The sequence below is a fragment of the Amphiura filiformis genome, chromosome 3 (assembly GCF_039555335.1).
Source record: "Amphiura filiformis chromosome 3, Afil_fr2py, whole genome shotgun sequence".
In the NCBI taxonomy this organism is placed as follows: Eukaryota; Metazoa; Echinodermata; class Ophiuroidea; order Amphilepidida; family Amphiuridae; genus Amphiura; species Amphiura filiformis.
The window spans coordinates 5,344,346-5,366,608 of NC_092630.1; the positions used below are offsets into that span (position 1 = coordinate 5,344,346).

Below are 22,263 nucleotides of genomic sequence, written 5' to 3' on the forward strand. Positions count from 1 at the left end.
CTGAAGCACTTAGCAAGCCTTGTCCCATGGTCTAGAGGTGATGGGATGCGGACATATTTTGTCGATCTTGCAAAATCATTAGTTCTTTGTCTGCATCACCTTAACGTGCACCAAAGGGCTCTATTATGAAGTTAATGTAGTTTTTAATCCCCTCTCTTTCATCTGATGTGAGATAAACATATCTCATACTCTCACCCCTCTTCCACCTCTCCGGCCCTCTCTTCCCCCTCTCTCTCCTCTCCCTCATTTCCCTCTTCCTTTCTCTTTCTCTTTCCCCCTTTTTTGGGGATCGTCAGGGGGGGGGGTCGCACCCCACACCCCCATGTGGGGGGGGGGGGTGCGAGATATATATTTTCGAATCGAATTAGGCCTACTGGTGCTATATCTAATCAAATTAGAATTTCAAATGTTGCGACATTTTGTATATTGGTTTAATTTGGGACTATAAGTAGGTATGTCACAGTGGCTGCACAATAATTCTGTCATACTGTGCACGCATACATAACAGTGAATCAAAAAGCGCGCGGATCAAAGTTGGCCAATTTTTGAAAACATACATGTCAAAAAACGATTTCCTCGTTATGTTTCATTGATCACAATAATTTGTCTTTTTAATATATGGTAGGTGAAACATTTCCTAAATCACTATCAACTCCGCCGAAATTAAACACTGCCTAGTTTAAGAGTTAAGACCTGTTTTATGAATTTTTTTTAGATCGTCCATAAATCAATAAATATAGGTCTCTCGAAATAGAGGACCTAGTACCACCGGTCTGAAATACCAGTGTTTGTTATCATGTATTTTTTTTCCTTGGACAATGAGTGAAACATTTCCCTATACCAATTGAAAACTCGGTGCACTTAGGCAATTAACTGCAGTTTCTTTATTCAACATCACAGCAGGTTCATATTTGACAAAATCATGCTGTATGAATAAAACATAAATAAAACATTGAAAAAAGTAAAAATTACATATGCCTAATTAACATAAGAATGGCATAAATATATAATTAGATCTAATTAGCTAATTTGCATAATTAATGACTTTTTGTGTATTTTTTGTTACCAAATGAAAGAACTTTGGGTACTTATGTGTGCAAAAAAACCGCATCCTCATATCATGTACGGTTCTCTGTTGGCATTATTTTTGCATATTAATTAGCTGGACTTAGTCATTTTTAAGCGTTTATTTGTCTGCAGATTGGTCAAAATGGCTAAAATTGTATATTTGGTGGATTTATTACATTTATTCGAGGAGAGATTTTTTAATCTTGTTTTCTTTAACGAAGTCCGGAAAGATATGCAATTAATCTGTGATACTTAAATCAATGCTACCTTTTGAAGTAAGTGTCCAAATAAGCATTACAAATCCCAAAAATTACCATTTTGCCATTTATAGCAATTTGTGGCAGGTTTTCACCCGATTTCCGGGTATCTTCAAGTTGACGTTACATCACTTTGCATTATCCGATTTCAATTCTGTTTTTTGTTTTTTGAAGCATTCATAACGATGATTCAATTAAAAGCGTCAAATAACATGTTTCTGCTGCACTTATTTTTGGGGTGATATACCTACTATAAGCGTTAATTTGGGACTATTTGAGATTCTAAATGCTAGGCCTATCTTCAGTAGATATAGCGAAAAAATCCTCAAACGCGCACGGTTACTCTGCGCGAATAAAAAAAATCGGCATTCGGCCTATATGCCGCCGCTTGCCGCGCTATTAAAAAAAAAAAAAAAGGGGGGTAAAATAGAGAAACAGGCAGATGCGGAAAGTGATGAGTCTGTAATATCGCTTTAAACTTTCTAATCGGGACTGATGTATTAGAAAGAAAAAATTCGCCGCTACATGACGAAGTAAAATTTAGAGAAAATAATGTAAAACATTACTTCTAGAGTAGAAAGATGCAATGAATCGGGATGAGATTCTAAATGCTATCTTCAGTAGATATAGCGAATAAATCCTAAAACGCGCACGGTTGGTCAGCTTCGTTATTTTAACACTTCTTTTTTAGCTTTGCATTAGGCCTAGTGCCGATTTTTATACTAAAAGAAAATGTGGCGAGACATGCCGTAATTTGCTCGATTCTGGTGCCGGTGTCTATAGAGCTCCTGCATTGATTTACATGGGTAATATTAAAATTGAAATATCTCAAGAACCGAATACCGTATGACGCTGAAACAAACTTTGAAATAAAGCTTTTACATTTCTCTATCTGTTTTATGTCATTTTGGTGTTTGTCGGATTCGTGTGATTGTGCTATCAACTGCAGATAGCTCAAATTTAAGTGCCCGTTTGTTGTCGTTTTTGTCTGCTGAACGAGATAAAGGGTACATACCACAAAAAAGCGGTAAAAATAGAGAAACAGACAGATAAGGACAGTGATGAGTCTGTAATATCGCTTAAAACTTTCTGATCGGGACCAATGTATTAGAAAGAAAAAATTCGCCGCTACATGATGAAGTAAAAATTTAGAGAAAATAATGAAAAACATTACTTCTAGAGTAGAAAGATGCAATGAATTGGGGTGAGATTCTAAATGCTATCTTCAGTAGATATAGCGAAAAAATCCTAAAACGCGCACGTTTACTCTGCGCGAATTAAAAAATCGGCATTCGGCCTAATGACCCGCTATTTAAAAAAAAGGGGAAAAATATGGTAAAAATAGAGATGCGGAAAGTGATGAGTCTGTAATATCGCTTTAAACTTTCTGATCGGGACTAATGTATTAGAAAGAAAAAATTCGCCGCTACATGATGAAGTAAAAATTTCGAGAAAATAATGTAAATGTGATGAGTCTGTAATATCGCTTTAAACTTTCTGATCGGGACTAAATAGAAAGAAAAAATTCCCGCTACATGATGAAGTAAAAATTTAAAGAAAATAATGTAAAACATTACTTCTAGAGTAGAAAGATGCAATGAATCGGGATGAGATTCTAACTGCTATCTTCAGTAGATATATCGAAAAAAATCCCAAAACGCGCACTGCTACTCTGCGCAAATTTAAAATCGGCATTCGGCCTAATGCCGCGCTATTAAAAAAAAGGGGGAAAAAGAGGTAGAGAAACAGGCAGATGCGGAAAGTGATGAGTCTGTAATATCGCTTTAAACTTTCTGATCGAGACGGATGTATTAGAAAGAAAAAATTCGCCACTACATGATGAAGTAAATATTTAGAGAAAATAATGTACAACATTACTTCTAGAGTAGAAAGATGCAATGAATCGGGATGAGATTCTGAATGCTATCTTCAGTAGATATAGTGAAAAATCCTAAAACGCGCACGGCTACTCTGCGCAAATTTAAAAATCGGCATTCGGCCTAATGCCGCGCTATTAAAAAAAGGGGGGAAAGAGGTAAAAATAGAGAAACAGGTAGATGCGGAAGTGATGAGTCTGTAATATCGCTTTAAACTTTCTGATCGGGACTGATGTATTAGAAAGAAAAAATTCGCCGCTACATGATGAAGTAAAAATTTAGAGAAAATAATGAAAAACATTACTTCTAGAGTAGAAAGATGAAATGAATTGGGATGAGATTCTAAATGCTACTCTGCGCAAATTAAAAAATCGGCATTCGGCCTAATGACCCGCTATTTAAAAAAAGGGGAAAAAATAGGTAATAATAGAGAAACAGGCAGATGCGGAAAGTGATGAGTCTGTAATATCGCTTTAAACTTTCTGATCGGAACTAATGTATTACAAAGAAAAAATTCGCCGCTACATGATGAAGTAAAAATTTAGAGAAAATAATGTAGGCCTAAATGTGATGAGTCTGTAATATCGCTTTAAACTTTCTGATCGAGACTGATGTATTAGAAAGAAAAATTCGCCGCTACATGATGAAGTAAAATTTAGAGAAAATAATGTACAACATTACTTCTAGAGTAGAAAGATGCAATGAATCGGGATGAGATTCTAAATGCTATCTTCAGTAGATATAGTGAAAAATCCTAAAACTCGCACGGCTATACTCTGCGCAAATTTAAAAATCGGCATTCGGCTAATGCCGCGCTATTAAAAAAAGGGGGGAAAGAGGTAAAAATAGAGAAACAGATAGATGCGGAAGTGATGAGTCTGTAATATCGCTTTAAACTTTCTGATCGGGACTGATGTATTAGAAAGAAAAAAATCGCCGCTACATGATGAAGTAAAAATTTAGAGAAAATAATGTAAAACATTACTTCTAGAGTAGAAAGATGCAATGAATCGGGACGAGATTCTAAATGCTATCTTCAGTAGATATAGCGAAAATAATCCTAAAGCGAGCACTTCTACTCTGCGCAAATTAAAATCGGCATTCGGTCTAATGCCGCGCTATTAAAAATTAAAAAAAAAAAAAGGGGGAGAGGTAAAAATAGAGAAACAGGCAGATGCGAAAAGTGATGAGTCTGTAATATCGCTTTAAAATTTCTGATCGGGACTGATGTATTAGAAAGAAAAAAATAATTCTGTGGGTGAAGCCCAATCTTAAATGAACTTTAACATCTGGGATGGAACCATTTTGTCACTGCCATAAGTTATAGCATGTTAATATGGGATACTCCTCTGAAATCGTCTAAATCTTCTCTGCACTTCTCCATAGCTTTGTGTCAACCAGTAATTCTTCCCTATGAAACCACGCTGAAGTGTGGAATACTGTGGAGCCATTCCAATAACTCTTACCAGGTCTAACCTAACAGACACTGTCTACAGTCTATAACCATTCTGCCACACCATCTATACTTAGTAATCTTAATGCATCTTATACTACAATTAAATTACCGTCCTAAGGCATTACTCTCGACCAATAAAATTTATATACAATATGAATGAAGAAATAGGCAAGGAAAAAAAGACAAGGAAAAAAGATTTTTAACACATCATTTTCACTTAAAGGGTATTTGTAGTAAAATAGAGCTTTGAAAATGGGCGCTATAGGCCTACTGATCCAGCGTTGTGATGAAAATTGTAAAAATACCTATATCCTTTAGAATCATGTTTCTTCTGAACGTGCTATCTTAAAAATCTAAAATTCTTAGAGAAGATCAAACTACTAGGCCTATAATTTCAAATATGAAGACAATTAACCACAAACTGGTACAAAAAATAGTAAAAAAAAATTCTGCAAAAATAAGAAGTCGGTACCAATCATTTTGATACACCCTGTAATATTGTAACTATAACATGATGTACAGACGAAAATAAAATATGCAGAACTTTATACACAGGAATTTGTTGAAATTCAGCACTTTTTGTGTTACCATTTTTTCTCCTAAAACAAAGTGCATGTTTTCTGTTTATCAGGTCAAAACAAATAGCGGATTATAACCTCTCGAACATTGGCCCTGTATTTTGGACCGTTCTTGAAGTTAAATAAACATCAAAATGCTATATATAAGCAACAAAATTATTTTCAAAGCATAATAATTTATTCAAAATGGATATTAGCGGTAAATATGGGTTAGTAACCGGCGGTGCAGAAGGAATAGGCAAAGTGTTAGTGGAAAACCTGCTTCAAAAAGGCGCAAAGGTAATTTGTTGAGTATTTGATATATTTAAAAAAAAATGTCAACACTCAAGGAGTATTTCGTGATCCAGAGGATGATTTAAGGAAGCCCCATCATGCACTGTAAAAGTGTTATCACTAGAGTTTCAACTGCCACTTTACTTTTCAAATCCCATTGAACTCTGTGCAAAAGATGTTGTTTTAGAATTGCCCGTGTGTCATTATTTCTTGGTCGATTTCAGATCTAAAGTGATGTATGCATGAAGGATAATTCACACCTCCTGTATATAACATAAAATGTGAAATCGACCAACCTCTAGAAGGTGTTTTTACTGTAAATATATCTGTCCAAATTCAAATTTAACCATGCACGTGTGTATGCAGTGGGCGGGCAGTGGTGTCGTGTTCACTCACACAGCTGTGCTAACCGCAAGACTTGCTGGGAAGTGCTTAAATCATCCTCTGTTCGTGATCCTAGCATCCTCTTTTTACGACATTTTTGAGTATCAACGAAAAAAAAAGCTTATTCCCAAAATTGCAGTTGATTCAGATTTTGCGTTTGCGAGTTACGCATGATCATGATGATTTATGTGTATTACATGCTCCATATACCAGTGTTGTATATAATTTCGTTCTGTTACCCAGTGGGCACATCAGAAAATTGACGTCAATGCAACGTCGGAACGTTGTATAATGGTTGTAGGATGGTTGTATATGAAAGTTATTTTGACGTAAATTGGTTGGTTTAACGTTGTTATAACATAATTTTACGACAGCCGGGCACATTATGGTTGGTTTAACGTCAGTGTAATAACAAAATTTGCCCATGGTAGTAAAATTATGTTATTACAACGTTACAACCAATTTACGTCAAAAAACTTTCATATAAAACCATCCTACAACCATTATACAACGTTCCGACGTTGCATTGACGTCAATTTTCTGATGTGCCCACTGGGTAGAACTAATTCAAATTTGACGATATTTTTGTTGAACGAATTAAGTATAAAAATGTTATGAGAAAAGTGAGGGGATGTGGCTGTGGATCACGAAATGCCCTTTTGAATAACATTATTTTTAATTAGAATGCTTTGTAGCAAGTTTTTTCAAAAATGTTTTTGAATGTTATTAAAACGTTTTACACCCTCTATACGGTATAACCCGACATTTAAACGGTTTCTGTAAAAACGTTTTGCGTTTGCTGCAGGCCCGATTCATACTCCATATTCGACGTCGAGTATTTGATGTCGAAGGAGTGTGCATAGGCCCTTAAACTCTCGCCAGTGGCCCTCTATAATAGGCCTACTTCACTTAATTCTGTTTTCATCCCTTAAAAACTGATTTCCATCAAATTGGCCGATAATTAAATGATTAAAAATAGCTATTTCACTTGCCTTCATGCAGGGAGTTGCCTTTTTGGACGTTAATGAGACACCAGGGGAAGAAACAAAGAAGGAATTCGAAGAAAGATTCCCGAATCAAACCATTGTGTTTAAAAAATGCGATGTGTCGTCGAAAGATCAGATGAAAGGTATGGATTTGCTATTTACATAATAGACAGTTGTGGATTATAGGAGTAAATTCGGCGCACGTCCGGCGCCCACGCCCCCCTCAAAAACAAAGCAAAAATCAAGGAATCAGGCAAATCAGCACAATTTCAGTCAATTCTAGCATATATGTGCCCAGCTCTTAAAGATGCCTAAATTATTGCTAATTACAGCTAGCATTTTTTTCCAGGCGATCAACCAGAAAGAAAAAAAAAAACCAACGACGTGCCTTTTGTCATTGAATTACGTAAAATACAGTGTCATAATAATGTAACTGATTGTGGTCATTTGTTCTTACTCAGAAACGTTTCAAGAAATAGTCTCCATGTTTGGAAGCCTTCATATTGTATGCAATAATGCTGCAATAGTGAATGAAGTCACCTGGGAACGAATGTTTCAAATTAACCTGGTAACTTTTTTTAATTGTCTATAATCATATTGTCCTGATATTTTTGTTATTCAGTTCTCAGATATAGGTTTCCGATAAAAATCGTACTTTATTTAAAAAAGTAAAAATCACAGTTTAACAAATAAAAGTTACAACGAAATCCAGCATTGGGGGATAATTATTTTATCATTAGCCTATGTCTGACACCAATTTAAATATTTGTTGTGATATCCCGAGTTCATATCCATTTAGGTCTTGTGGCCTCATACCGTAAAACCCCGTCTACAAGCATATAAAATGGATTTGAGAATTGAAGCCTATACTTGAAACTTTTTGATTAATCCTAGTTAAACGCTGATCATATTGTATTTTATCATACAATTAAAAGTTTGGGTCCATCGGCATTAGCAAATAATATGGGATGAGAACATTTACATTTGTTCTCTGGTTTCGTTTATTTTAAGAATGGCACAATTTATGGGACATTGCTTGCGATGGAACACATGGCAGAAGGCGGAGTAGTAATTAACATGTCATCGGCCAGTTGTAAGCATTAAGGGACGCACCATTTGATTCTCGGGGGGTAGGAAGTTGGGTCGTGGAAAGAATTTTTTTTTCGCCGCCGAAGGCGGTGAAGTTTTTTTTTCGTGAAGGCGGCATGTTTTTTTTTAATTTCATGCATTTATACACAGGTGGGGGAAGTTTTTTTTTTAGTGTTGATGGGTTTGTTTTTTTGCTCATGTAGTGGGTGAATTTTTTTTTCTTTCAAAAACTTCCTACCCCCACCCTGAGAATCTAATGGTGCGTCCCTAATATACTATAGCAATTATAAACACAACACTAGAAAGTCCGCACTTTGGTAACTTGTCATAGATCTAAACCTGCTTAATGTTGTGACTCTTTGAGTGACAGTCGTGGCACCATCTTGATAGCTCTAAATTTCGTACTGCAAGTATATAACTAAGGGAGGGCGGGTTAGTGTAGTGGTCTTCTCACTCGCTTCTCACCACTGTGGCCGGGGTTCAATTCCCCGCGGCGCCACATGTGAGTTTGGTTGCCGATCCATGCTCGTCCTCGCAGGTTTTGTTCCGGGTGCTCCGGTTTTCCTCCTGCATCTAAAATCGGACCTCTTCCCATATCCCTGTCCCATCATACCCGGATGGCGTCCCTTAAATTTAGTAGCATCTGAGCACTATTGGGATTAGCCTGGCTTCGGCCGAATGTTATAAGTATAAGTAAGTATTTTTATGAAATTTGGTGCAAAAAGTTGTAAATCAATCAACTTTGGAAGTGAAAGAAGGCCTATGCCGTGCATGTCAATAGGCCCCCTTTTTTGAAGTCGCATATAGGCCTACCCGATGACCCCCATTTTTCAAATGTCATACCCGATGACCCCGTTTTAATTTTTGAAGGTACGGCTGCCCAATGACCCCCTTTTTTCTAAAATTGTATCATCAAAATGTCACAAAATAACGCGGAAACTGTAAAATTCTCTTACTTCAGATTTGTAACGGAAATTTGGTATAAGAAATAGAATTTTGCTTACTGTTTTACAAAATTTTCTACCCGATGACCCCATTTTTTTCTTCAAATTATTATACCCATCAATGACCCCCTTTTTATTTTGCTTGAATGACCCCCCTTTTTTAAAACAACGTTTTGTACCGATAGGCCCCTACTGTGCGACGCCAGTAGGCACATACCCGTCACTTCTAAAGGGTGGGGTGGGGGTGGGTGGGGTTAATTAATACCGCATGGATTGTTATATGCTTTACGGATGAATACTAGGGCATAATGCAATGGATATAGCCTATATAGCGGTTGTTTCGGGCTTACATTGTACACAAGGGTATTTTCTAATTCACTTGCACAATTTTTTTGAGACAGGCTGTAGTGGTATAAAATTAGAGCTGCTAGTGCAGACAATGTCAAGTTCTTTAATTACAGTAAAATTTAAGTTCTTATTCCGAGCCCGATCGATCGAATGATGGCTAGGCTCTTGACTGTCGGCTCATGCGTACGGTATGTCATTTTATTTCGGGGGGGGCATTAGGGGGCAAAGTGAATTTCAGGGGGGGGGGCAAAATCAACAAATTTTGCGCAAAATTACCGCAAAAAGTGAAATTTTCGTAATTTTGGGTTTTTTGGGGGGCAACAGGGGGGGCAAGAGTTCTGACTGGGGCATTCCCCCCCATGGCGCCGCCACTGTGAATCAGTGACGTATAAACTGTGTACAGATCATTCGTCTTACGTCTTATTCATACGTCCAAGCCCCGGGGTCCAAGCTGCGTGAAGCTCCGCTCGGAACACGTGCATCACGATCAGCGAGCTAATAGCCTACACGCATTAGGCGCTGGAAATGAAATAGCAATTTTCTTCGTTTTATATCATTTGTTTGGCTCGAATATGTGTTTGTTCATTATATCTTTCTCCACGTTTTTCGCCTCTTACGGCATGCACGTTCGGTATTCATGATCCATTATTACATATTCCTTTTGGTTGAAACTTCAGTCTAAACCGAGGTTCAGTTTTAGCTAGTTTTCTGCAAAAGAACTTGCAACGAAATGAATTAAGCAGTGCGGCCCTGACCGCGGGGAGGGGCGGCGGGGCTGAGGGCATATGCATGTCATACTAGAGTAGGCCTAGCTATATTGACTTCCTTGTTCATCAGCTCTCGTAGGAGTTCCGACGTTACCCGTGTTTTGCTACTGTGCCACTAAGTGTGCCATCAATGCGTTCAGCAGAAATATAGCAGTAAGTATAAAGTATTTATACATATTAAGGCCTAAATATGCCAACGCCCATCTAAAAACGGTGGAGGAAAGCTATTAGGGCTGTCCAATAATTATGAGCAATGAATAGGGAGGGACGGTTTGCAGACCGGGTAGGGGAAGCAATTTGAGTTTGACACGCCATATGAAAATATTACCCCAGGGCTCATAATTATTGCACAGCCCCTTTTACAGTTAGTGACTGTGAGTCGTCAGCACACAATGCTCCAGGAGCACTATAACTCAAGTTTGTTGTTGAGTCCGGGGACACGGTTAACGGTTGTGATTCTCAATACAATACAGTGGAGTATGAAGGGAAGCACCCCTATACCGTACATCAGTAAGGGCCAAGGGGCCGATCAAAATATTTAAAATAAATTAAATCTAGGCCCCCCTACTTAGCCAAAAAGGTTTAGGTGATTTATTTATTGTTCTGATGGACGGGGAAAACCTTGGTAGAACTACCCCTTGGTGCCGATTGCAGATGGGATTGAAATTAGGTCTGCAAAATCATGCTGTCGTTTTTGAAACTAGTTTTCGTATCTTGCAGTTATTCGATCCAACCATCAAGAAGAAAGGCATTCGAATAAACATTCTTTGTCCAACTCGAGTCATAGACAGACCACCTTCAAGTTCACAAAAACAAGGTCCCAGATTTTCCACCAATCCAGACACGCATCAAAGTTTCGCGCAACATGGTGATCGTATGATGAAAGAAGCGGCCAAAATGAAGGCAGGGATTCCTACTCAGTTAAAGAAAGCAATGTGCACGTAAGTATACACATGTATCAGAAAAGGCTTTTAACTTTGAAATGAAATGGTCAAATTATTGGAAGGAGAGGTTAAAACTGCGTTTTACAACCAAATAAATAGCTAATTTGCATAGACTTGACGGGTCCCTCTACGCCATTAACTTGGAACGAGCGGCAAATAAAAAGGGGGCTGCATGGTTGAATTCACACCTGCTTATATAATCAATAAGTCTAAAACAATTTAGCCTTATAACCAATAATCTAAAACCATTTAGTCTTATATCAAATAAGTCCGAAACCATTAAGTCTTATATCCAATAAGTCTAAAACCATTTAGTCTAATAACCAATAAGTCCAAAACCATTTAGTCTAATAACCAATAAGTCTAAAACCATTTAATCTTATATCCAATAAGTTTGAAACCATTTAATCTTATATCCAATAAGTTTGAAACTATTTAGTCATATCCATTAAGTCTAAAACTTAATAAGTCTAAAACCATATAGTCTAATAACCAATAAGTCTAAAACCATTTAGTCTAATAACCAATAAGTCTAAAACCATTTAGCCTAATAACCAATAAGTCTAAAACCATTTAGTCTAAACACCAATAAGTCTAAAACCATTTAGTCTAATAACCAATAAGTCTAAAACCATTTAGTCATATCCAATAAGTCTAAAACCATTTAGTCATATCCAGTAAGTCTAAAACCATTTAGTCTAATCACCAATAAGTCTAAAATCATAACCAATAAGTCTAAAACCATTATATCCAATAAGTCATGTGAAATAAGTCTAAAACCATTTAGTCATATCCATTATGTTTAAGACCATTTAGTTTAATAACCAAGAAGTCTAAAACCATTAGTCTAATAACCAATAAGTCTAAAACCATTTAGTCTAGTAGCCAATAAGTCTAAAACCATTTAGTCTAATAACCAATAAGTCGAAAACCATTTAGTCATGTGTAATAAGTCCAACACCAATTAGTCATATCCAATAAGTCTAAAACCATTTAGTCATATCCAGTAAGTCTAAAACCATTTAGTCTAATAACCAATAAGTCTAAAACCATAACCAATAAGTCTAAAACCATTATATCCAATAAGTCGAAAACCATTTAGTCATGTGAAATAAGTCTAAAACCATTTAGTCATATCCATTAAGTTTAAGACCAATTAGTATAATAACCAAGAAGTCTAAAATCTTATATCCAATAGTCCAAAACCATTTAGTCATGTGTAATAAGTCTAAAACCATTTAGTCATATCCAATAAGTCTAAAACCATTTAGTCTAATAACCAATAAGTCTCAAACCATTTAATCTTATATCCAATAAGTCGAAAACCATTTAGTCATGTGAAATACGTCTAAAACCATTTAGTCATATCCATTTAGTCAAAGACCATTTAGTCTAATAACCAAGAAGTCTAAAACCATTTAGTCTAATAACCAATAAGTCTAAAACCAAATAGTCATATCCAATACGTCTAAGACCATTTTAGTCTAATAACCAATAAGTCTAAAAGCATTTAGTCTAATAATCAATAAGTCTATTCAGTGAACCAATAAGTCTAAAAGCATTTAGTCTAATAACCAATAAGTCTAAAAGCATTTAGTCTAATACCAATAAGTCTAAAACCATTTACTCTAATAACCAATAAGTCTAAAACCATTTAGTCTAATAACCAATAAGTCTAAAACCATTTACTCTAATAACCAATAAGTCTATTCAGTCTAATGAGCCAATAAGTCTAAAAGCATTTATCTAATAACCAATAAGTCTAAAAGCATTTAGTCTAATAACCAAGAAGTCTAAAACCATTTAGTCTACTGAATAACCAATATTAAAATGTAATAATATCTATATATTCTTTTGTTGCGTTTCTGTTTAGTATTCAAAGTGTTGCGGATGCCATGGTGATGTTTATAGAAAACGATTACAACGGTGAAACGGCAATGCCTCAACTAGAAGGAAACCCAATCTTAGTGGAAGATTGCCAGAAGAGATTTCGGGAAGATGTTCTCAATGTCGATTACTTGAAAATGATGGATAAGATTCAAATTTAATGTTTGATGGTGATATATGCACGTGTTACATAAGGCCGTATAAAATTAATATTTTGGTTCTCGTCCAGAGGATTTTCATGAATTGATGAGGAGGGAGGTGGTTTTTTTCAGTGTAAAATCAGCATTATCTGTAGTTTTCGGTCTTTTCCAACAGTGCTCGAGGAAACGATGAGGCACTTTTTTTTTCAAATGTGAGATTCTGAGGTATAAACCCCCTAGAGTACCACAAAAAGACTTGGAAGTGGTCCTTGTTCTCTAATAAACTTATTTATATGTATGAAAAATTCATAAATCATTCCAAAGTCTAAACTAATTGAAAAATCTATAAAAAAAATCTAACAAATCAAAGAAATTGAGGAGGCAGGGGACGAGAACCAAAACATTAATTTTATACGGCCTAACATTTAAAGGCCATTCGGTGATCCCACCAAAAGTGTAAAAAAAAAAAAATTGTTTATAGGCCCCTAAATTGCCTAGGATATATAAAACATAACAACTATCTCGAGGGTCATTCAAAAAGTTCTACCTCCACTCTTATATAACTTTGGCTCTGTAAATGGTAACTTCTTCAAACTTAACATAATTAGACATTGGAATGTCACCTACACTTGGTTGCAAATTGTCTATTGATACGGTACCTTTCCCAGTTTTTTGTAGGTGACATCAGAACAAATCTAAGATATGATACACCGGAAACGGTAAAAAGCCTGTCGTAAAACTTGTAAATGAAAATATATGTGTATTCATTTTGCTCACGAATTTTTTCCACCATATGATCCCTTTTTTCAAAATTTATACCAAATGCCCCCCTTGTATTTTACACCAAATGAACCCTCAGTTTCTCATTTGTTTATACCCAATGACCCGGCCCCCTTTTAAAACAACATTTATAGGCGATATATAGACCCCAAACTCCGGTAATCACATCAGTACCCGTCACTTCTGAAGTTGAGTGCCCCGCGGTACAAATCAACTACAACAAAATAATGAATTAAAGTCGGACTAGTGAAAACATTCCAGGTGAGCGAAAAATAGTGTAGTGTTGAAGTTAAAACTTAAAGACCCATTCAGTGATCCCAGCGCAAGTGACACAAAAAATTAAAATTGTTTATAAATTGTCAAAGTGAAGGATAAGTCATTCAAATTGTCATTTGGTACTTTTGAAATAACAAATTTGGCAAAAAAACCCAAAAAAAAACAAGAAAACAGCAGTACTGCCGGCAGTACTGACGAAGTTGAATCCCCATTCAAATACATGTAGCTAATTTAGATACTATCAGTATCTAAATTACAGATTTGTGTAAAATGTCATGTTTTGTCTTAAATACACGGCTTTTGGCTGGACCACTCGCAGGCTATGTTAGCACATCTATGACAATGACAAAGGTACCAAAATCTGAATTTTGATGATTTTTACGATCGTCCGGATGAGCAAATCACTGTATTCACTGAATGGGCCTTTAATTCATTTTATCAACCAGTACGTATGAATATCCACTCGAACAAAATAATGAATTTGTATTTTCTGTATAGTCCAATCATGTTAGGTGGTGATGAAGTGGAGGGGGGTAATAACCCCAGTCATATGTCATGAGCCTTCCACGTGATGTTAAACTTCTCTGATCAAATCAATAAATGATCCTTGATAGTATTGATACATCTGTGTTATTTCTCTTATCGAAACTGGTTGCCTTTTCAGGGGGTGTGAAGCGCTAATAATACCTCGGGCTTGTTTGCATGCGATGAAATCGATCTGGCCTATGATATCGATGTATTGGTATAGTATGAGAATCCCTGAGCAATCAATACCAATATTTAAGGGAGGACCGTGTGGATTCCCGTACAAAACACTTAGGTATCATAATCAATATTGACTTAATTATGTTGAGAGCAATATAATTATATTTAACATTTAACTGTACCACTGAACATAATTGCATTGCACTGAATAGACTAACATGACTGAGGCTAGAAGCAAGGCTTGGCATGCCTGAGTGGCATGCTTTACTTGCTCTGCCAATTTTCACGAAAGGATATAATCATAAGGATATTTAACTTCATTTGGCCTACATTTAAATAACCAAAGTGGACTTCTGCCAGGTGATTCAACTAGCCAACATGAGGACAAGAACTACTGTATTAATGTGGCTTGATTCTGTAACCAACTCGTATCTTTTTCTTCCATGCTGCAAACAATCGTTTTAGCATTACCATTTTTAAGCAACGGACATGATGGAGATTTATAGCACTGCACAGTTCGGAAAAACACTTTTGGAGATCACCCGAGAAGAACTTGAGGTATTTCATGGTTAAGGATTAGAATCGAATAAGACCACTTGTACTCTGAGATATGCTATGGCTGGATTTGAACCTGGCACTCGATATTTTAGTACACTGAGACATTAAACTTGAACCTTGATGTAATAGGATTAACTATAGGCCTACTTGAAGTGTAATCATATTCTCTTGAATAACCGACTTGAAAATGAGTAATCAAAGCCACAAGAAGGAGCAGCAGCAGTCCGAGGTGGGTCAACCGGGTAAACGTATAAACGGTCTGATGCAGCAGAGAACTCGAAGACGTGGACAAAAACAGCATAATGGACACCTTGTCGATACAAGTATTACTGAAATAACAAAATCTAACGATAACAACCAACAGAAGCTGAATTTAAGAGTTGGTACACGCCAAAATAATCAAGAAAAGTTAAAAAGAACAAGGAAAACATCACAAACTGAGATTCCAAAAATAAGCAAACCAATCAACAACTCACTATCTTGCGATGATATACCATTGTCAATGTCTGCATCCCCGGAGCCTCCTTACAGGTCCGCTCAAAGAAATAAGAATATTGTACTCATGTATGATGAGGATGATAAGACCAGCAAGGAAGTATCTCAGCCTGCAAACCTAGGCATAGCATTACCTATTCTAGCTAAGTATGAGCTGACGATTGACACTTTACAAAAACATGAAGTGGAACGACATAAAGATACTGAAGCTGAACAAACTTCTTCAGATGATAAAAAAAGTGTTGCTATTACTCCAAGACTTTTACAAGATCATGATGATAATCAGAATGAGGTACAAAATAAAGGATTGCATGTGATACAGTGGCTTTCTGATTTGGAAAGCAATGAAGATAAGTGAACAAAGGTGTCATCGACGTAACGTGACCATAACTGAAAGACTATTATTACAGTATTGTACCTGGTGATCAAAAGCAGTAGCTTTATGTGAAAATATTTCTTATTATTGAAGTGAAGACTATTTTTAGTTAAGAAATATTTAATTCATTGAAATGTATAAACCATAACACACTTTGTGAAGTTACACCATGGTTATATATTTCTATTTTGTAAGAACTCATAATTCAAATGGATTGTTTAGATTACATACATACATGTAGGTAATTATGATTCTTTAAGGATCAAAATTCTGAAGAAAACAAAAACCATTTTTGCAACTCTGACATATATTTCAGGTTAAAATCTTTTTAACAATTAATTCAAGATCAAAACTAATCTTGTGAAAAAAAGTAACCTTAGGCTCACATCACTTTGACTCACGACTGTAAAATTATGGAGAATAATTAAACAACACCATATTTCTTCACTATTTATATTCTTCATTACATAATTTCTACAAAATCTTTATTTTGGTCTATTCTCTTGCAAGTAATACCCAACATTAACTCTCAGGCCTGCATAACCAGGATTTTTTTTAAGGGGGGGAGGCTGATTTTGAAAAGTGGACCGGGGAGTAACTTTATTTTTCAGAATTTTGAAAGGCATAAAAACCTATTTTTTCACTCACGTCGCAAATAGGACTTTTTGGGTCAAAAGGGGACTTTTTTTTGGCCTTTGGCAAATGGGGTGGGGGAGGGGGACGAGAATCCCCTCGTCTCCCCTAGTTACGGGCCTATATACTCTTTATTCAGTTTGTTCATTTAAAGAAGATGCAGAACTTTTATTTTGACACTTCTTTTTAAGACATCTTGTCCAATGGCAGTGTTTTGTATTAATTCATGACTATAGAAGGCCAATATCTTAAAATTACAATTGTTTGTACATGTACTATGAGTAAATTATAAGTACATTAAAATCCTTTACTCATTGTTAGCTTCTATCGTGACTCGTGAGGGGAGAGTGAATTTCCACAGCAAAACGTTCAGACGCATCTAATAAAAGTGGCAATTATTTGCCCTGAAATTGGACATTTCCCATTTTTTTTAAACATTCATTTGGGATGGGTGGGTGGGGGATATGAACCCATCACCTGGTGCCTCCATTGGTTAAATGTACCTCCACTTAAGGGTAGTCTAGGTATTGTTGGTCAAAGTAGTAAAATAAAAAATCGATTTTCATTATCTAAATCAATATACTATTGAAAAATATTACTTTGAATTGATGCTTTGCAAAAGTTCATTCTACAAATCATACTTTAAAAACTTGCTTGATTGATTGTTATTAATGAGTTATGTATGATTTACAAAAGTGTTGTTGTTTCAGCCCTCTTTACAACATAACTCAAGAACCACAGAACCTACAAAAGTATATCTGTGATATTTGAATTCTTCTATACACTCGCTATGAAATGATCAATGCAACTTTTGCCAAAGCTCACCCCCGTTCGGTAGATGATGTGAACTACCAAATCGAAACAGTTTCAAATAGTTGCTAACCTTAACTGAGGTTTAGTTAATCTCAGGCATTTTATTGCAATTAATGGAGTGTCACTAAGAAGCGCTAATGCTAAATAATTGGAAGACCTTGTTCAATAGCTCAAAAGGAACCCTGTTCATTAAGTGTTAATAATATGTTTAATTTTCAGTTTTTAGTCTACGTATAAAATTAGCTAAACTAGCCACAATACTTATAATTTTTGCAGCATCAAAAAGGAATCTTGCAAAATTGTACACTACAAACATGAGATGTATGTACTAACTGGATAAAATATAAACACATAATTATGGTATAGAGCTGATTTAACATGAGGTGATCATATGTAAATTAAGATAAATGCAATTGGCTGTTCCAGTTGAAATCCATACACCCCCTATGGAAGACATGGTTTAATCTTCCACACAGGAGTGTGAATTTCAAATTGGGTTACCTGAATGGGTGACTCCATTTGAAATCTACACCTCCTCCGGTGTGGTAGATAAAGTTTACATCTTCCGTAAGGCAAAAAAAAAAAAGTTTGCCCTTTCCCGACCGACCGAAAAATCATGAAAATCTTGGGTCAAGTTTTTATTTTCTTCCCTTTTATAACCTCAAAAAATTCTTAATTCTAAAAAAGGGCTTTATTGTTACAATGTGTAAAAGTGTAGGTAGCGGAAAAAAAATTTGTATTTTACACTATTTTGGCCCTGAATTTTGCTAGAAAAGGGGCTCCTTGCCCTTTTTCTTTTCCTTTGCCCTCCTGATTTTCTCTTTCATTTTTTGTCAGAGGGGCACTTTTTCTTTCATTTTTTTTGTCAGGGGGGCACTCTGCCCCCTGCCTACGCTACTGAATGTGGGACTTAAACATCCACTGTTTACATCATATTAAAAAAAATTAAAAAAAGCAATCGACCTACCGACCCTCCAATTTTTTTTTCTTGGCCTGATGGGGTGTATGGAATTCAACTGGAATGACCCAATTGCTGCCTTGGTTACTATTTATTGTTACTGATCAATAAACTTAGTGCTAATAAATATTTTAGTGTACATGTTGTGTATTGACAGAAACCATGAATACTGTATTCTCCCTGACTAGTACCCACCCTAATTAGTCTCCAAATGTAAAAGAGTTAACCAAAAAAAGCAAGTATTTATGCACTCCAGAAAGAGTGAAAATCACTCGAAAAGAGTGAAATCTCACTTTAAAAGAACACATTTCACTCCAAAAAAAGAGTTAAATGTCCACTCTTTTTTAAGGAGTCATGAGAAGGACAACTCTTCATGTTGTCAGCAGTCCTTTATATGGCTCATTGAAGAGTGAAAATGTCACTCTTTAGGAGTGAAATGCACTCTTCTGGAGTGAAAATGTCACTCTTTTGGAGTCATTGTCACTCTTTCTGGAGTGCATAAGGACTCACTCTTTTGGTCATAAATTACAGAGTAAAATTATTAAAAACAGTGGCAGCAGTTTGGGGAAATTTATAGCATCCCCCCAATTATTTTTAACCCCCCCCCCCCCCAGTTTGCCCCCCTCAACTTTTAAGGCAAAACCCCAAAAATTACTATAAAAAATCAACTTTTTTTGCAACAATTTTGTGTATAATTGGCTGATTCCCTCCTGAATTTCACTTTGCTCCCTCCCGTACTCCAAAAAAATTCCTGGTGCCACCACTAATTACAAATGTATCCTGTTACATAAGGTAACAAAATTAATACCAAAAACATACAAGGCAGCCTTATAATAGGCAGCCATTTTGCATCTCACATTATGGTCCTTTGTGGGAAAAAATCTAAATATGTGACCCAATTTAATCCACTCAGGCCAAAGTCGGAAATTATGAAAACTGAGTTACTACCATTGCTGACTTGCTCGGTACCTACACTTACTGATGTTGAATCCCCAGGTCTCTTTAATACTTGGTTGCAAAGTTAAGGACCTTTTATATGTCAATTTTCTTATGCTTTTTATTGTTATTTTCTCCCCCTTTTTGCCTACATGTATATCTCAGTTTCATTATTGCAGACTTTAGCCTGATTGGATCAGATCTGGTCACAAATATAATTATACTCTACAGATATAAGGGTCAGAACACAGCAGCTGAAAGGACATTACAACAAGTTAACATGGGCAAGAGGACAAACTATAATTAGCTGATACCCCAATGCTTAATTTACATATAGCCAATCACAGTGCACTGCTGTTTCAGTAGTAATGAATAAACAACAGTTGTTCGTTCAGCTATCACGCATTGACCTGATGTGACCCCATGCGAGTAATCAATTTCGTATGTAAATGAGATAGAGAGGATCGCACCAAGATGCACATCTATCAGACTGCTGTGGCAACGCACAAGCAAATGAGCAGAAACTACAATCATTATTTGGGAGGGGTGCGTAATTCGTGATGCCCTCGTCCAGATCCAGGCCCGCATGTTATTGCAAAAAGCGCAAATAAATGGAATATTTTTCTTCTTTAATATCTGTTCAGTAAATTGTAAAGGCCTCACGGAAAAGAAAACCAATAAACAGCATTTCCAAAATACAAAAACTAGGCCTATAAAACCCCGGTATAAAACATCAAGTCCGCCATTACATTGTATGTGTATTATAGTAAATGAATATTTTATTTAGTTTATATTCACAGATTTTATTTCAACGTAATATTTCCCAAATTTTAAAACCTAATTTTGGAATACTGATAATAATTCATAAGTCCTAAAGTAAGTCACGGTGCACGAAAAAAAGAGAATAAAACCAGGAACAAATTGCTTTAAACTATCAGTGAATATTATAGTGCCATTAAAATTGCACTAAAAGCGATATAAAAGAAACCCCAATTGAAAATGCGTTCACCCAGATCCCATTGTGTATATAATGACGTCATGCCATTCATAACGTAACTATCACGCCCTGCACGGTGGGTCATTAGCATGTTATTTGATGGAATGTTTGAGATCGAAAGATGCCTATGAATATTGGACAGGTACCTATGGTAAAAATATGTCGAATGCCTTGATATTTGGCTCGAATGTGCTTTAGGGTCGACAGGAACTATTGGGCGTGTTACTATGACTTAGGAGTACATGAGTGACACATAAATCGACTCTGGCCGCTGAGGTCTTGCTTCATCGATGGGCAGTTCTCATAGCATGTGTTTTCAATGGAACTTGACCGGAACAGAGGGTGGCGAGTTGTAAAAGTTATAGGTTTCAAGCAATGGGTACATGCATATTTTTTCACAAAAGAATACATGTTTGGTATTGATGGTTAGAGGAAATATTGAATTTACATAGGAAACAGTTACTTTATCAAAAATTTGTTTCTGTTGGGAACAGGAGATTCTCAAAAACAGGGTACATGCATTTAGCCCATACCAAGCTATGCATGAAATACGGCGTGTTATTGACAATGTGTTTTGCATTGAAGGATGTCCATTTACTTGTTGTAATGAGTATCCCATCATGCATTGCAGTATATCTGCATGCCCCATAGCAAATGTACAATGTATACAAAATGTATATTGAGAGCTATGGATAGTTTCACAATACTTAGGGGTCATATTTTTGCAAACAAAAGTAAGCTTCCCTGATTTAAGCAAGTTATTTAAAGTTGAAGTGAGGGATTTTGTGTACATTTTCTATGGCACATTCAGTTCTATCATGGTACCGCAAAGCATAATGGGATACTCCCTTCAGCTGCTGTAGGGTCAGAGTATGTAACAGATGTAAATACCCCTAAGCAAATATGCATACAATTGTGTAGACAAACCAAATAAATGGCATATGCAAACAGACAAGTCAAATACCATGTATTTGTCTTACAACTCAATAGTACATTTAATAGTTTTCATGGGGTCTGTTTTGATTTTTACACCCAGATGTAAAAAATCTTTCTTGACCCAATGTCATTAAAAGTTCCTATTCAATATGTTAAAAATATTTATTGAGCAAGATTCCGGGGTAAGATTGCCTATATTGGAGGCTGATATCAAAATATTTGCTTGTCAGAGCTCTACCTTGGTATCTATGGTTAACCCTTAAAAGACACTGAACATAAAAGTGTTGTTCAACGATGTTTTAATATATAAAATAATTCACTGACGTTTCGTACAAAAGTACGTTATCAAAGTGATGAAATAGAGAATGTCTGCGAAGCGGAAAAATGAGAAACGCGCGATGTTAAAAGGTGCATTACTAGAAATGGCATTAATACGTTAAATTAAAGCAGCGCGAGCATAAGCGATCGCAGACAAACTCTAGATATTAAATGAAATGCAAAGAAAGAGGAGAGAGAGAGATGAAAATGAAGGAAGTAAAGAATGAAAAAGAAAGAGACCTACTTTCATTCTTTCCTTTTCTTTTTCCTTTCTTTGTTTCTTTCTTCTCTTTTCTTTTTCCTTCCTTTCTTACCTCCTTTCTTTCTTTCTTTCTTTCTCTTTTCTCTTTCTTTAACGTCAGTGAATTATTTTATATTAAAACATCGTTGAACAACACTTTTATGTTCAGTTTCTTTGAACTTTTTACCATGCGATGTAACGTGGGACTCTTAACGTTTTTATGGTTAACCCTTGTCTAACCGA

The 22,263-nt window shown here is 35.9% G+C and overlaps 2 protein-coding genes across 2 annotated transcripts; both read left to right on the plus strand.

Annotated features, from left to right (window-relative positions):
• The first annotated feature begins 5,422 nt into the window (after positions 1–5,422).
• Positions 5,423–13,104, plus strand: LOC140147026 (15-hydroxyprostaglandin dehydrogenase [NAD(+)]-like). The gene is made up of 7 exons (XM_072168798.1): positions 5,423–5,515; positions 6,896–7,022; positions 7,341–7,447; positions 7,891–7,972; positions 10,098–10,180; positions 10,748–10,968; positions 12,845–13,104. The coding sequence occupies exons 1-7, from the start codon at positions 5,423–5,425 to the stop codon at positions 13,017–13,019; spliced, it is 888 nt and encodes a 295-aa protein (XP_072024899.1). The 3' UTR covers positions 13,020–13,104.
• Positions 13,105–14,362: 1,258 nt separating this feature from the next.
• Positions 14,363–16,687, plus strand: LOC140147925 (uncharacterized). Its single transcript, XM_072169720.1, has one exon. The coding sequence runs from the start codon at positions 15,505–15,507 to the stop codon at positions 16,168–16,170; it is 666 nt and encodes a 221-aa protein (XP_072025821.1). The 5' UTR covers positions 14,363–15,504; the 3' UTR covers positions 16,171–16,687.
• The last annotated feature ends 5,576 nt before the right edge of the window (positions 16,688–22,263 follow it).

Bases quoted from the DNA above. Each gene is read 5' to 3' on its own strand.
- LOC140147925 (XM_072169720.1), top strand. From the start codon at position 15,505: ATGAGTAATCAAAGCCACAAGAAGGAGCAGCAGCAGTCCGAGGTGGGT.
- LOC140147026 (XM_072168798.1), top strand. From the start codon at position 5,423: ATGGATATTAGCGGTAAATATGGGTTAGTAACCGGCGGTGCAGAAGGA. The intron at 5,516-6,895 runs GTAATTTGTTGA...GCCTTCATGCAG, and splicing joins TGCTTCAAAAAGGCGCAAAG to GGAGTTGCCTTTTTGGACGT. The intron at 10,969-12,844 runs GTAAGTATACAC...GTTTCTGTTTAG, and splicing joins TTAAAGAAAGCAATGTGCAC to TATTCAAAGTGTTGCGGATG.